A 15425-nucleotide genomic window follows, 5' to 3' on the forward strand; every position below is an offset into this window, starting at 1 on the left:
TAAATCACAAAAATGATTCTCGAGCGCGGCCACCGCTGCTGCTCGCTGCTCCCCTCATCTCCCAGGGGGTGGAACAAGGGGATGGGTCAAAGGCAGAGGGTAATTTCACCACACCTATTGTGTGTGACTATCAGTGGTACTTTAACTTTAAAATAATTTATTTTTCTCAAAACTCGACAGTGCGCCTTGTGACCCGGTGCGCCTAATGTAATAATAATAATAATAATAATAATTCTGGCCCTGCGATGAGGTGGCGACTTGTCCAGGGTGTACCCCGCCTTCCGCCCGATTGTAGCTGAGATAGGCTCCAGCGCCCCCTGCGACCCCAAAGGGAATAAGCGGTAGAAAATGGATGGAGGATGGATAATAATGATTCTGGTTTTGCTTACCGACCTCGAAGCTATTTTATTTGGTACATGGTGTAATGATAAGTGTGATGAGTAGATGGCAGTCAAACATAAGAGATACATGTAGACTGCAATATGACTCAAGTAAACAACACCAACATTTTATATGCTCCTTTGAAATTATAAAACATTACACACAGCGCTCAAAAATCTATCAAAGTGTTTCAGTACGACTTTGGTAAGCTATGAAGCCACACCGCTTGATGGATTGTACTGTGCTTCAACATACGAGTATTATTATGGTGTGTATAAGGTAAGACATATTATCTGCCGTTTTGTTTCGCAATATTACGCAAAAGCAACTTTTCTTACCTTCGGGTACCTGCTGATCTGTATTTGGGATCTGCATAAATCCTGAAAAATTGCGCGCGTCCGCCTTTGTAGTCGGTGCCGACACCGTAGTTGATAAGCTTCTTCTTTTTCTCTATCTTCTTGTTATGTGACATTCATCCTCCGCAGTTGCCATTTTTAATAAAAAGTAGTGTAAAGTTCTGACTTATATCTGTCAGTATACTCGCCATGAAAGCGCTAAAACAAACCGGTGTAGTGAGTTTACATTATTCACCCAAGGAACTATTATTAGAGAGTTTCGGTCGGACGGTTTTTCACGGGACACATTGTTGTTTCCGGATGAGGAGATACTGCTCCGTTATTGATTGAAGTAAAGTCTGAATGTCATTAAAACAGTTAGCTACATCTTTTGACACTTCTTCCACTCCTGTCCTTGCACGCTACACCGCTACAACAAAGATGACGGGGAGAAGACGCTGCCGAAGGTGAGCCAAGTAAATAAGACCGCCCACAAAACGGCGCATCCGGAAGCGACTGTCAAAAAGCGGCTTGAAGATGATCTGTAAAACATAATCAATGCAACATTTTCACCAAAGAACCACCATTACAAGTTATGTAGACCAGTGGTCCCAACCACCAGTCCGGGGACTGGTACCAGTCTGTGACACATTTGCTACCGGGTCGCAGAGAAACAGTAAGTCATTTATAAACGACTGCATTTTCTCCGACGTAACTTTCGCCTGTCCCACTAGACCAGGGGTGTCCAAAGTGCGGCCCGGGGGCCATTTGCAGCCCGCAGCTAATTGTTTACTGGCCCGCCACACATTCTGCAAAAATTGCAAAATTGATAGTATTGCAAAAATTAAAAAAAACATTTAAAAAAGTGGAATGAGGTGAAGTCTAACGAGAAAAAGTTGCAATGTTGACACAAAGATGCCATGCAGGCAGTTTTTGTTTCTTTTGTCTTTCTTTCTTTTTCTTTTTTTTGCCGTTGCTCAAAAAAAAAAAGACAAAAAATCTATGTTATAATGAATCACTGACCTATTCATGGCTCCAATTACTTCAAAAATTCCATTTTAAAATGTTTTATGTGGAGAAAATATTGCATATTGTGTCAAAGTTTTCTTTGACACAAAAGAGTATAAAAACAAACAAAATAATAGTTTAAACGTAAAATCGACAGATATATCTGAAGTTGATCTCGTAACTTAAGTGTTGAAAGTAAAAAAAAAACTAATAAAAATGCATCCCTTTATGAGTGGGGCACCTTTTGGATCCCAAATATATTTAGTGGGATTTTATTAATATTTTCACTGTGATTACTCAAAAATATTAAATAATTAAAATCAACGGTGTTTTGCATTATTGATCTTTTAGAGCTCTAATTACTATATACTGCATATTTCCAGTTTTACTATAAAAAAACAAAGTTGTCTGACAGAAAAGGCATAAAACCTTTTTTTTTTTTTAAACTTTTTATCAACCTAAAGTTGATATAGAGATTTACTGTAAGCGTTAAATAAAACATAATAATAATAATTTGACTTATTTTTAACATTTTAATGACTGAGACCCTTTATGGTCCCCGGGAGCCCTAAAGGTTAAAAAAAAAATCCATACATTTTGTTATGGTTTGAAAATGGAAAATATCAAAATGGCCCCCGCATGCTTAAATTTTTCCGCGTGCGGCCCTCAGTGGAAAAAGTTTGGACACCCCTGCACTAGACACACCAATAATCTTGTTTATAGATGTACAATAAAACCATTTGTTGCCATTTGTTATAACTTTGTGACATGATACAATGCACATTAATGCACATATAAAATATAAATGTGATAGATTGTAGCCAAAGGCTGATTTCCATCTGGATGTCATTGCAAAGAAACAAGCCAAGGGCTCCCACTAATTCAGCGTTATAGTGAGTTGTATTTTTCATGCACTTATTTTTGCTTTATTTATCTGGCACAAGTGGAAAGCCGGTCCCTGAAAATAATGCCAACATTAAACCGGTCCGTGGTGCAAAAAAGGTTGGGGACAACTGATGTAGACCACAAGGAAGTGTTTTCAATTTAGAAAAAAAAATATATATATATATATATGACTCCTTTAAAGGCCTACTGAAACCCACTACTACCGATCACGCAGTCTGATAGTTTATATATCAATGATGAAATCTTAACATTGCAACACATGCCAATACGGCGGGGTTAACTTATAAAGTGCAATTTTAAATTTCCCGGGGAACTTCCGGTTCAAAACGCCTTTGGAGGATGACGTATGCGCGTGACGTCGCGAGGTCCACGGAAGTGTTTGGACCCTTTTGGACACAATACACAGAGCTCCGTTTTCTTCGACAAAATTCCACAGTATTCTGGACATCTGTGTTGGTGAATCTTTTGCAATTTGTTTAATGAACAATGGAGGCTGCAAAGAAGAACGTTGTAGGTGGGATCGGTGTATGCGGCTGGCTCTAGCAACACAACAAGGAGGACTTTGTTGGATAGCAGACGCGCGAGCGGCGAACTCACCTTGACTTCCTACGTCTCCGGGCCGCCGACCGCATCATCGATCGCTGGAACGCAGGTGAGCACGGGTGTTGATGAGCTGAGGAGGGCTGGCTGGCGTAGGTGGAGCGCTAATGTTTTTATCATAGCTCTGACGAGGTCCCGTTGTTAAGTTAGCGTCGTTAGCAACAGCATTGCTAGGCTTCGACAGGCGTCGAATACCCATTAACCGTGTATTTACATGTCCAGTGTTTGGTTCTGTGTCTCTTGATTGTAGTATTGTTGATCTTCTGTCTATCCTTCCAGTCAGGGATTTATTTATTTTGTTTCTATCTGCATTTGAGACAGATGCTATCACGTTAGCTCATGCTAAAGAGCTTCGTCGATGTATTGTCGTGGAGATAAAAGTCTCTGTTAATGTCCATTTCGCCTTCTCGACTCTCATTTTTAAAGGCCTACTGAAACCTACTACTACCGACCACGCAGTCTGATAGTTTATATATCAATGATGAAATCTTAACATTGCAACACATGCCAATACGGCCGGGTTAACTTATAAAGTGACTTTTAAAAGTTCCCGGGAAATATCCGGCTGAAACGTCGCGGTATGATGACGTATGCGCGTGACGAAGTCAGAGTAACGGAAGTTATGGTACCCGTAGAAGCCTATACAAAAAGCTCTGTTTTCATTTCATAATTCCACAGTATTTTGGACATCTTTTGCAATTTGTTTAATGAACAATGAAGGCTGCAAAGAAGACAGTTGTAGGTGGGATCGGTGTATTAGCAGCGGACTACAGCAACACAACCAGGAGGACTTTGTTGGAGCGCTAGCCGCGCCAGCCGCCGACCTCACCTTGACTTCCTACGTCTCCGGGCCGCCAAACGCATCGGGTGAAGTCCTTCGTCCTTCTGCCGATCGCTGGAACGCAGGTGAGCACGGGTGTTGATGAGTAGATGAGGGCTGGCTGGCGTAGGTGGAGAGCTAATGTTTTTAGCATAGCTCTGTGAGGTCCCATTGCTAAGTTGCTAAGTTAGCTTCAATGGCGTCGTTAGCACAGCATTGTTAACCTTCGCCAGCCTGGAAAGCATTAACCGTGTATTTACATGTCCACGGTTTAATAGTATTGTTGATTTTCTATCTATCCTTCCTTCTATCCTTTATTTTTTTGTTTCTATATGCAGTTAAAGCACGATGCTATCACGTTAGCTCGTAGCTAAAGCATTTCGCCGATGTATTGTCGTGGAGATAAAAGGCACTGAATGTCCATTTTGCGTTCTCGACTCTCATTTTCAAGAGGATATAGTATCCGAGGTGGTTTAAAATACAAATCCGTGATCCACAATAAAAAAAGGAGAGTGTGGAATCCAATGAGCCAGCTTGTACCTAAGTTACGGTCAGAGCGAAAAAAGATACGTCCATCACTGTCTCTCAAGTCCTTCACTGTAACGTTCCTCATCTACGAATCTTTCATCCTCGCTCAAATTAATGGGGTAATCATCACTTTCTCGGTCCGAATCTCTCTCGCTCCATTGTAAACAATGGGGAATTGTGAGGAATACTAGCTCCTGTGACGTCACGCTACTTCCGGTACAGGCAAGGCTTTTTTTTATCAGCGAGCAAAAGTTGCGAACTTTATCGTCGATTTTCTCTATTAAATCCTTTCAGCAAAAATATGTCAATATCGCGAAATGATCAAGTATGACACATAGAATGGATCTGCTATTCCCGTTTAAATTAAAAAAAATCATTTCAGTAGGCCTTTAAGAGGATATAGTATCCGAGGTGGTTTAAAATACAAATTCGTGATCCACAATAGAAAAAGGAGAGAGTGTGGATTCCAATGAGCCAGCTTGTACCTAAGTTACGGTCAGAGCGAAAAAAGATATCTCTTGAACTGCATTCTAGTCCGTCACTCTAACGTTCCTCATCCACGAATCTTTCATCCTCGCTCAAATTAATGGGGTAATCGTCACTTTCTCGCTCCTAATATCTCTCGCTCCATTGTAAACGACGGGGAATTGTGAGCAGCACTACCGCTTGTGACGTCACGCTACTTCCGGTAGGGGCAAGGTTTTTTTTTATCAGCGAGCAAAAGTTGCAAACTTTATCGTCGATTTTTTCTACTAAATCCTTTCAGCAAAAATATGGCAATATCGCAAAATGATCAAGTATGACACATAGAATGGATCTGCTATTCCCGTTTAAATTAAAAAAAATCATTTCAGTAGGCCTTTAATGCGCCCTATAGTCTTATATATGAAAAAAGATCGAAAATAGACCATTCATCGGCAGTGCGCTTTATAATCCGATGCGCCCCATGGTCTGGAAAATACGGTACTTTAGTGCATGGACACGTACTCCGTGACACACATGTTGAGAAAAAAAGCCTAACTGTATCAATCAATCAATCAATCAATGTTTATTTATATAGCCCTAAATCTAGTTGTGTTACTGTTCCTTAAGTGTTATTAGAAGGGATCTACAACAAGTTTGCAGGACAAGTTGAAGCATTTCACTCACTGCTGCTTGTGGCTGAGCTCGGCCTCCTTGTTCACCAGGTCCTGTTTTAGGTTGGCGAGCATTTCCACGGAGACGTCCACCTGCCGAGAGAGTTCCAAGGCCTTGTCCTCCAGGTCTTGTTTCTCCTGGCTCAGCCGGTCGCTCTCCTGCTTGGCGCGTTCCAGCTCAGAGCTCTTCCTCTCCAGCTCGGCCTGAAGACGGCCTACACGAGCCGCTATTTTCTGCTCCACCTACAAAAGGAGTTTAAGCAGCGTTGTTAAATTCAATCAGTTAAGCGGCCTTCTCATGACACAATTTACCTGCAATAGAGTTGGGCACAATGATAAATGAATTACTTGCTAAGAATGCTGTGAAATGTACTGATGATGAATCACTTCTCCAAGCAATTAGGTCAAAATGGAGTGCACTACTTGGCTGCAACCAGCAGAGGTGCTGTTGAGTCAGTCTCAATTAGCTTGCTGTCTAAAGAAGACTACTATATCGCGTAACCCTTTTGTAAATTGTTAATTTTCCCAATAAAGGATCAAGAAAATGTAGTGAAATGTCCATCCACAGTCTGCATGCCTTTTCCAATAACTGGATTTGCAATAAAAATTAGGTTAGGCAACCGTTCCTTGAATAACGGAATTGGCATATAATTAGAAACAGAAGTATAGGTCCCTTATTTAGCTGAGAAGGCCACTGGATTCCATTCAGTTAACGACCAAAATCATTGTCGGTCGACTTTTCTGGCGTCTTTATTTACAGTATTCCCTTATAGGCCAGTGACAATGCCCCTCAAAATTTGAGATACCCCTATCGGAGGTAGAACAAAATCTAACAATGTTTTTCCTCACCTCTAAGGTCTCCCGTATATGAAATGGGTTCTTAGGTTAAAATATTTTACTGCAAACATTGTTAAATTGATACATATTGTCATACACCCCAAACTTAAAAAAGAACAAAAATACAGCCTGGCCGTAAGGGAGTTAAGCCATATAAACTCATGTAGATTAATAACACAAGCTCTGACAGCTTTGAAACTTGGCATAATTGTGGTCAGGAAGTTGCTTTACCTATTAGAAAAAACTGGATGTGAATATCTTGATGTGTGTAACATATAGAGACCTATGAACACTTGCCTAAAATAAGCGGACATACAAAAAATGAATATCTATGCAGAATATTCTCATTTACTTTGTAGTTGCTTTGCCAGGGATTGTCATAAACACACACATCATGGCTTTTTGGAAAGATGGGGCTGTGCTGAATCCAGTGATACCAAATATATGAATATAGCATGTATAGTCAGTGTGTTACATCACTAAGTGTATGAGGTCTCCCAAATGAAAGAAAGTGAAACATTGACACATGGTTGTGATGAATCCAGCAATGCCAAATATGTAAATAGTATGCATAATCATTCATCACTAAATATATAAACTGTCCCAAATAAAAGAATATGTTGCATTGCATAACAATATATTGTACTGTACCGTTTGACATCACCGGGGGATGAGGCACACAGCTCAGCAATAGCACACAATGGAGACAGGTGACAGGATTGTAGTTTGGATGATCTTTTTATAACTATAACTTAACTTCACACAGTACAAATTAAATTACTGTTTCAAATCAAACAAATGTTCATCAAACAAAACACTCTGAGGAGGAATGAGCCCTCTCCTCACGTTAAACTCCCCAGCTCTTTGGCTGGTGTTCTTCATGGGCTGTTTTTGGTAGCCATCCCTGTCACTCATCCACATTATCATCAGTGACAAAGTGGGTCATATTTGGGCACTCTGGGAAAGAGCAAGAGCAAAACTCAGTGCAAGTCAAGCCCACTGAAAGACACTGGCATTTGCTGGTTTCATTGCATTTTCCATCTTTACAGTACAAGGTGGGTGATGTCTCGAACTTCTTTAGGTGCTGGTGCCTTCTGAAACATGATAGGTTCAATGGACCCATCCTGTCTGAGCCTCCATCCTCTACCAACTGGGTTCCAGAGATGAGGCTTGGCCTGATGGCTGTGACGCCAAACTGCTGTTTGGTATAAGGCTCTTAACACATGTTGCTCAAAGGCGTCTTTTGTTGGGGGTAGATTTGCTGCTGAAGAATCTGTGGTAGATGCTAGGGTGTACCTCAGCTCATCTAGGTTGGTACAAGGACAGCCATTCTCCTTTTTCTTTTGGCCATACAGGAGGAGGGCATATTTTCTTGCCACAGGCAAAGCTTCGTCTAGATTTCCAGACAGTCCAAACTTGGCCATTTCCTTTAAGTCAGTCAGATGGGTCTTCAGTCTTGTGAAAGCAGTGGTCTTTCCAATTCTGTACAAGCTGCTTGTACTATCGCAACCCGTGAGGGCGTGGCATGCAGGTAAACACTCACAAAGAGCTGCTCCAAGACTCTGAGCAATTGAACAAACTGGGACAAATCTTTCCTTTAGGCCATGTCCAGAATGCATGAAGACTTGTGAGGATCCAAACATCCCTTTGCTTGCATAGTACACAAGCAGAACCAGTACGTCTGTATCGTCACATTTGACAATGAGACGAGAATAGGACTCCACAAGGTGTATTGCATGTAACACCAGCCTTGTGTCAGCCTCCTCCTGGTCACTGTAAAGATCTTTCAAACAGTCAACACCTGACTTCCTAACCCTCTTCACCTCCTCACCATTGTCAAAGCCACCTGCCAATATGACTGTGTTCTCTGACGAGATTCTCTCTGGCCCAGCCTTCATTATGTAATTGCTGACAAAGCTACATAAAGCAGCCTTGTTCCCACTGATCCTCAGGAATTTCCCGTAGTTTGGAACGCGTGCTTGTCCTGTGATAATATGTGTTCTGCTGGTTTGGATGGTACCTCTTCTTTGTCTTTCAAGGTCTTTGACCGAGTGTTGATGATCATATCTGTCAAACACTAAAACAACACGGCTGATGCCTTCCTTTCCCATTAACATTTTCATCTTATTCCAGATACATTCACCAAGATCGTTGAAGGTCTGGAAGCTTGGATCATGGAGACTCTGCAGAAGAGCCATGCCATCGATGAGATATGCTGATGGTTCTTTAACACTGGGCAGCTGCTGTGTCTCTTCAACGACAGACTCCAGTTTCTTAGCAAGGTCAGCTTTTGTGGTCTTCCTCACATCATCATAAAACAAAGATGGTGGGACAGCAGCGAGTTCGTGAGACATCACAGTCTCCATGGACACCTCTCTTTGTTTGGAAACAGCAAGTAACCTTCGAAAGAGCACACCTGAGTCCATGTGAACCTGTCTAGATACACTAACTCCAGCTGATGTTTTCATGTCCTTGAAGGTTGCACATTGGTTTCTTTTCTCTGGGTCCCAGAAGCTCTTTGTTCTTTTTGATTTTGTCAGACGTTGTTCAATAAAGACGGCATTCTGCTTTGCACCATCTTAGAGGAAGTTTGAGAGCTCTTTTGCAACTTTCTCTGATGCAACCTGACCACTTGCAATATTGATCAGTTCCTCAGGAACACTATCAAGGTCAAAGGGATTCTACTTCTGCTCCACAGCTTCCATTATCTTCTGTATGTCTCTCTCGTCTCTGTCCATTCTGGATGCTCCATGCTCCTTGTGTGCTCTCGGGCTCTTTGCAACAGTGTCACGAAGCTCTTTCATGCCATCTACATATGCTGTGGTCACATGTCTTGTCGTTAGCCATCTTGTGAGAGCTCCCTTCCGTAGTGTGAAGCCAACAACTCCACCCTGACTCTTGCCTTCTCGGTTGATGGTTTGCTCCAGTGCCTGATCAGTAGCCACACAGTTGGTTGATTATGTTGAGTATGAGCTGTGTGCCCCATCCCCCGGTGATGTCAAACGGTACAGTACAATATATTGTTATGCAATGCAACATATTCTTTTATTTGGGACAGTTTATATATTTAGTGATAAATGATAATGCATAGTATTTACATATTTGGCATTGCTGGATTCATCACAACCATGTGTCAATGTTTCACTTTCTTTCATTTGGGACACCTCATACACTTAGTGATGTAACACACTGACTATACATGCTATATTCATATATTTGGTATCACTGGATTCAGCACAGCCCCATCTTTCCAAAAAGCCATGATGTGTGTGTTTATGACAATCCCTGGCAAAGCAACTACAAAGTAAATGAGAATATTCTGCATAGATATTCATTTTTTGTATGTCCGCTTATTTTAGGCAAGTGTTCAAAGGTCTCTATATGTTACACACATCAAGATATTCACATCCAGTTTTTTCTAATAGGTAAAGCAACTTCCTGACCACAATTATGTCAAGTTTCAAAGCTGTCAGAGCTTGTGTTATTAATCTACATGAGTTTATATGGCTTAACTCCCATACGGCCAGGCTGTATTTTTGTTCTTTTTTAAGTTTGGGGTGTATGACAATATGTATCAATTTAACAATGTTTGCAGTAAAATATTTTAACCTAAGAACCCATTTCATATATGGGAGACCTTAGAGATGAGGAAAAACATTGTTAGATCTTGTTCTACCTCCGGTAGGGGTATCTCAAAAACTAAAGCCCTTTTTGACAGTTAGTCACTAGCCTATTAGCTTTGTCTATCACTCCGCTTTGACGGCTGCTATCTAGCTAGCTAGAGTTATCCGCCAAGATTGCTAGTTATCCGCCTTGCTAACTACCGAGCCAGAGTTAGCCAACTTGCGAGCTCATCAGTTCTTCACCCTACAAGCAAGCTATTGTTGCGTCTGACCAGTCTTCCTCTCAGGGAATTAAAGTCACTGGTCAATCCCAAATTCTTTCAGATGACATATATGTTGAGTAAGAAGGACCATCAAGACAGAATATGAATATGATCAAGTTTTACTAAAGCTTTGGGAGACCAGACCTACAGTGCGCTAATACCAGCATCTAGAAGGGGTCTGAAAATCAAACGGGAAGAGACAACTTATTGAATACGAAAACAGCTCCCACCCTGCCCGAAAAGGAATACAGCCTCTTTGTTCTAATACTGATAAGGTAAAAAGGGAGTACACCAACTCCCAAATTCCAACGCCTTCAAGGTAAGGCACACAGTTTACTTGCGGACATAAGATACAAGAACAAAGTGTAAACATGGGAAAATATTAGCTGCTTTAAACATGACTATGAAAAAAGAAAGAACACTTAAAAATATATGCATTCTCCACACTAGCCAGAGTTATCCATCTTGCCAGCTAGCTAGCTAGAGTTATCCGCCTTGCTAGCTAGCGTTATTTGCCTACCTTCTGGTCTTGACTTGAAATCACTTTGTACCGCGTTTTGTCGTTTGGAAAAAGAAGCAAAAGGTTTAGCTCGGCCACGGTGTTCCTTTTTGTCCAGCGAGGCAGCTACAAGTGGCTACCAATTGTGTCGGCCGGTCTTATCAACCTTGGGCCGTATTTATCAAGCTTCTTAGAATTACTCCTAAGAAGTCTGCTAAGAGTTGACTTATGAATAAAGAAATTCTTCGCTGAAAGCTGCACTTAGTTATCAAGCGTCTTACTCACACTTTCAGCGAAGTGTAGGACTGAATCTTAAGTGTCACGCTCAGAGTTGAATTACGACATTACTATGTGCCGTAAACGGAATTTTAGGTGACGTAATTTCTGTGTCCATAGAAATGACCAATCACGGAAGGGAATCCCTTGTCTAAGAATAAAGAAATATCTTAGAAATATTTAAGTGGACAATGGGAGTGTATATTTTGACAATAAACTACAAAATAATACAAAACAAACAATATTGGCAGTGAATCAAAAATAAATGTTTCCTTTTCTTTCCAATTCATTAATTAGGCAACTAATTTGAAACTGAAAGCGTGATGTTGCTGATGAGATGACGCCCCTTATTAAATCTGTGACAAAAATAATACCCGCTCTGTCTAAAACGATACCGTTTGATCAGCTGCTCATCATCAAACAAAGCCAGGACATCCTTCCGCTCCCTGAACGTTCGCGCACGTCTCTCTCGCCTCAGTGCCATCCCCCGCTGGCAACTCCTAACCACTTAGGACACCTCTGAAGGTCTCTTAAATATCGTGGAGAGTAGGAGTGATTCTCAGACTTAAGAAAGTTGATAAATAGCTTTTATTCTTAAGTTTGAGAGTAGGACTAAATTTCGCAAATTCTCAGGACTTAAGTGTAAAATGGCACTCTAAGACGCTTGATAAATACGGCCCCAGATGTTCCTTATTTATTTTTCAGGGAGATGCTAACCCTTCTTGGTTCAAGTGATACAATTGCAACAATGACCTTATTTACCTCTTCAGACAGCTTCTCCATCCTTTCATCCAGCTCAAGACGTTCAAACGCCCGTGCCTTCAACCTGGCTAGGCCTTCTTCATAGGCCGCTTCCACTGCGCTGGCGGCAACGTTAGCTGCTACGGCTACAGCTGTACTAGGGTTCCCGTAAGGACTGGGGTCTGTGGATGTCATGGCAGTCTTCATAAAAATCTCCCCCAAAGGAAACTGCACATTGGGGATATACCGCGCGGACGTGTTGGAGCTAACTGGCGTCAAACTCAGGTCATCCACACAAGGAAGCTCGCGACAAGGGAAGTGCCGCTCTTTTAAAGCGGACGGCTGCAAAGGCTCAAAGGGGTCGTTGTTATTGGGAGACGGTAGCAGCGCGCTCTCCGACACTAAGGGCAGTAGCGCGGCGGCGTCACAAACACTGTTGGATTTGGAGAGAACGTACAGGGTCTCGTACGTGTGGTTGTACTCCAGATGGGCACGCAAGGACGACAGGCTTCGGAAGCGCTTGTGCTCCCCACAGCGAGGACAACGGTATGGAAGGTCCAGAGAGGCCATTCCGCGCAGTAACTGCCGCAGGGAGAGGGGGGCGCTCACGCGACCGGACGGTGGCGCCGGTAGGGTACAAAGGTCAAGTACCCCTCAGGTCTTCTCATGGTTGCAGTTCAGGTTATTAAGCAGGACGAAGTCAGATCTTATGTACGATGGAGGAGGCAACTTTCACTCGGTCCTTCATTTGTCACACCACTGCCTGAAACAGAAAAAAAAATAAATCACATAATATATGTTGGTTATCATCCAGCTTCTTTTGAGCTGTAGAACTCTAAGCAGACAATGTGAGTAGGGGTTATTGATCTGTAAGTTAATAGGTCAAGAAATATGAAACCTGTGTTTTACTGACCCATCCTCAGATTTGTCAAGTACTCAATGGACAACAAGCACATGCAACAGGAAATGGATGCATTGTTGAGCGCATCTGTGAGCGCCAATAAGCTTTCCTCATCTTAAAACGGTAAATGGGTTATACTTGTATAGCGCTGTTCTACCTTCAAGGTACTCAAAGCGCTCTGACACTATTTCCACACACACCCATTCACACACACATTCACACACTGATGGCAGGAGCTGCCATGCAAGGCCCTAACCACGACCCATCAGGAGCAAGGGTGAAGTGTCTTGCTCAAGGACACAACGGACGTGACTAGGTTGGTAGAAGCTGGGGATCGAACCAGGAACCCTCAGGTTGCTGGCACGGCCACTCTCCCAACAGCGCCACGCCGTCCCCAACCGTGTTCTCTCGTCAAAATATCGCCCCTTCAGTCAAACACTGATTAGCATGCAGAGCAAGTGTCAAAGCACTCAAGGTTATTCTTTATAGAACTAGCAGTCGGGTCTTCCTCCTTGTTGTTTATCCTACAGCATGAGTTGACAATGATAATGGACCTCTTCATAAAAATCCACCTTGTTGACAAAAAGTTTTTTTCCACATAGCTGTGCAGCAAAATGTGGATTCTGCAATCAACGGCTTGCATCCAGCAAGAACAAAAAAGGAGATCGCAGGGCTCAGATTTAACCACGACAACCGCGGTAGACCACCCTCGTCATTTGCCGTAATGCCCCAAAAAATTTACCAGCATCGACGGCAAGAACATGCCGTGACCGCCCTTGACTTTTTTACTTGTTAATGGACTAAGGATGTAACACTAAACTGTATAATGATATTTTAGGATAAAATTCCAGACGGTTAGTAATACCGTCTAATATTGTAATTACAGAAAAACCATCATTTATTAATGCATTTTACGCAACACATAGTCAGGTGCATGCGCACTAGCGTCGTTTGGCTTGATAATCATGGCGGACTAACTACACAGACTTTGCTCCGGAGATTTACCCTCGGAGTAAACGGAGCCAAGCGCTTGGTTTAACGTCATATTTCCCTCGTTTCCCGGTGTGTATTTAAGAGCGCATATATATATTACACATACACACACATTATATATATATATATATATATATATATATATATATATATATATATATATATATATATATATATATATATATATATATATATATATATATATATATACACAGTATATATACACTACCGTTCAAAAGTTTGGGGTCACCCAAACAATTTTGTGGAATAGCCTTCGTTTCTAAGAACAAAAATAGACTGTCGAGTTTCAGATGAAAGTTCTCTTTTTCTGGCCATTTTGAGCGTTTAATTGACCCCACAAATGTGATGCTCCAGAAACTCAATCTGCTCAAAGGAAGGTCAGTTTTGTAGCTTCTGTAACGAGCTAAACTGTTTTCAGGTGTGTGAAGATGATTGCACAAGGGTTTTCTAATCATCAATTAGCCTTCTGAGCCAATGAGCAAACACATTGTACCATTAGAACACTGGAGTGATAGTTGCTGGAAATGGGCCTCTATACACCTATGTAGATATTGCACCAAAAACCAGACATTTGCAGCTAGAATAGTCATTTACCACATTAGCAATGTATAGAGTGTATTTCTTTCAAGTTAAGACTAGTTTAAAGTTATCTTCATTGAAAAGTACAGTGCTTTTCCTTCAAAAATAAGGACATTTCAATGTGACCCCAAACTTTTGAACGGTATGCTTTGGAGCCCCTGCCTCGAAAGAAAATAATGTTTGCTTTGGTGCCCTTCTAACTTGCCTTGGTGCCCTAAAATATGAGCCCTTCTTTAAGGCAACACTTGCCTTGACCTTAAAACTTTCAAATTCGAGGCCTGAAATCGCAATAGATGGCAACGACATCCGATGGGCAACGCGATCAAAACCGTGCATAATGCCTTCTAGTCATAAATTGAGCATACCTTCACATACATGAAGACAATCCTGCAATCAGAGCTCAGCCATTTGCACTTCTGAGCATTCAGCTGGCCCATGTGACTCTGCACACTCTGTTGGCTTGTGAGAATCAGGGCACCTTATTTTAAAAATACTTCAGTTGGCCTACTCTTGCTGCGTCAGTACCTCAGCACTAAAATTAAACACTGTTGGCTCTCATTACAGCATTGTGTCTTTTTGAAGGTCTGAAAAAAGATGCTACTTGTTCAACAATAACAATAACACCGCAGCACTCTTTATAGTCAAAGTTTTGCAAGGACACCAGCGTTTGGGCAGCAACACCAAGATACATGCCGTACACATCTGTGTACAATCGGAACGTAACAATAAAAATATAACAAGGAGTGTTTTTTTCCTAAATTTTAAAGATGCTTAACTTCCGGTTTATGGGACGTCATGCAAGCTCACTTTCTGTTACAAACACTTCGATGTCATATTCCTTTGCGTATATATCGATTATTCTGTGCTAAGAGAGCACGTCCTATAGGTTCTATGTACACAATTAATTAGCTTAGTTGCTCAGACAGTATATAAGTTTAGATTATATATGTTGGTATATTGTCTCTTAATGGGGAAAAA

At 41.6% G+C, this 15425-nt stretch overlaps 1 protein-coding gene across 1 annotated transcript in view; it reads right to left on the reverse strand.

Annotated features, from left to right (window-relative positions):
* fbxo41 (F-box protein 41) overlaps positions 1–15425 on the reverse strand; it is a 117751-nt gene that overhangs the window by 80261 nt on the left and 22065 nt on the right. The window contains exons 3-4 of the mRNA XM_062027094.1: positions 11975–12716; positions 5728–5957 (exon numbers count right to left, since the gene is read on the reverse strand). Of these exons, the coding sequence (XP_061883078.1) occupies positions 5728–5957; positions 11975–12523 (779 nt within the window). The 5' untranslated portion in view covers positions 12524–12716. The remainder of the gene's footprint in view (positions 1–5727; positions 5958–11974; positions 12717–15425) is intronic.

Source organism: Entelurus aequoreus, linkage group LG18 (genome assembly GCF_033978785.1).
Source record: "Entelurus aequoreus isolate RoL-2023_Sb linkage group LG18, RoL_Eaeq_v1.1, whole genome shotgun sequence".
Taxonomy (NCBI): domain Eukaryota; kingdom Metazoa; phylum Chordata; class Actinopteri; order Syngnathiformes; family Syngnathidae; genus Entelurus; species Entelurus aequoreus.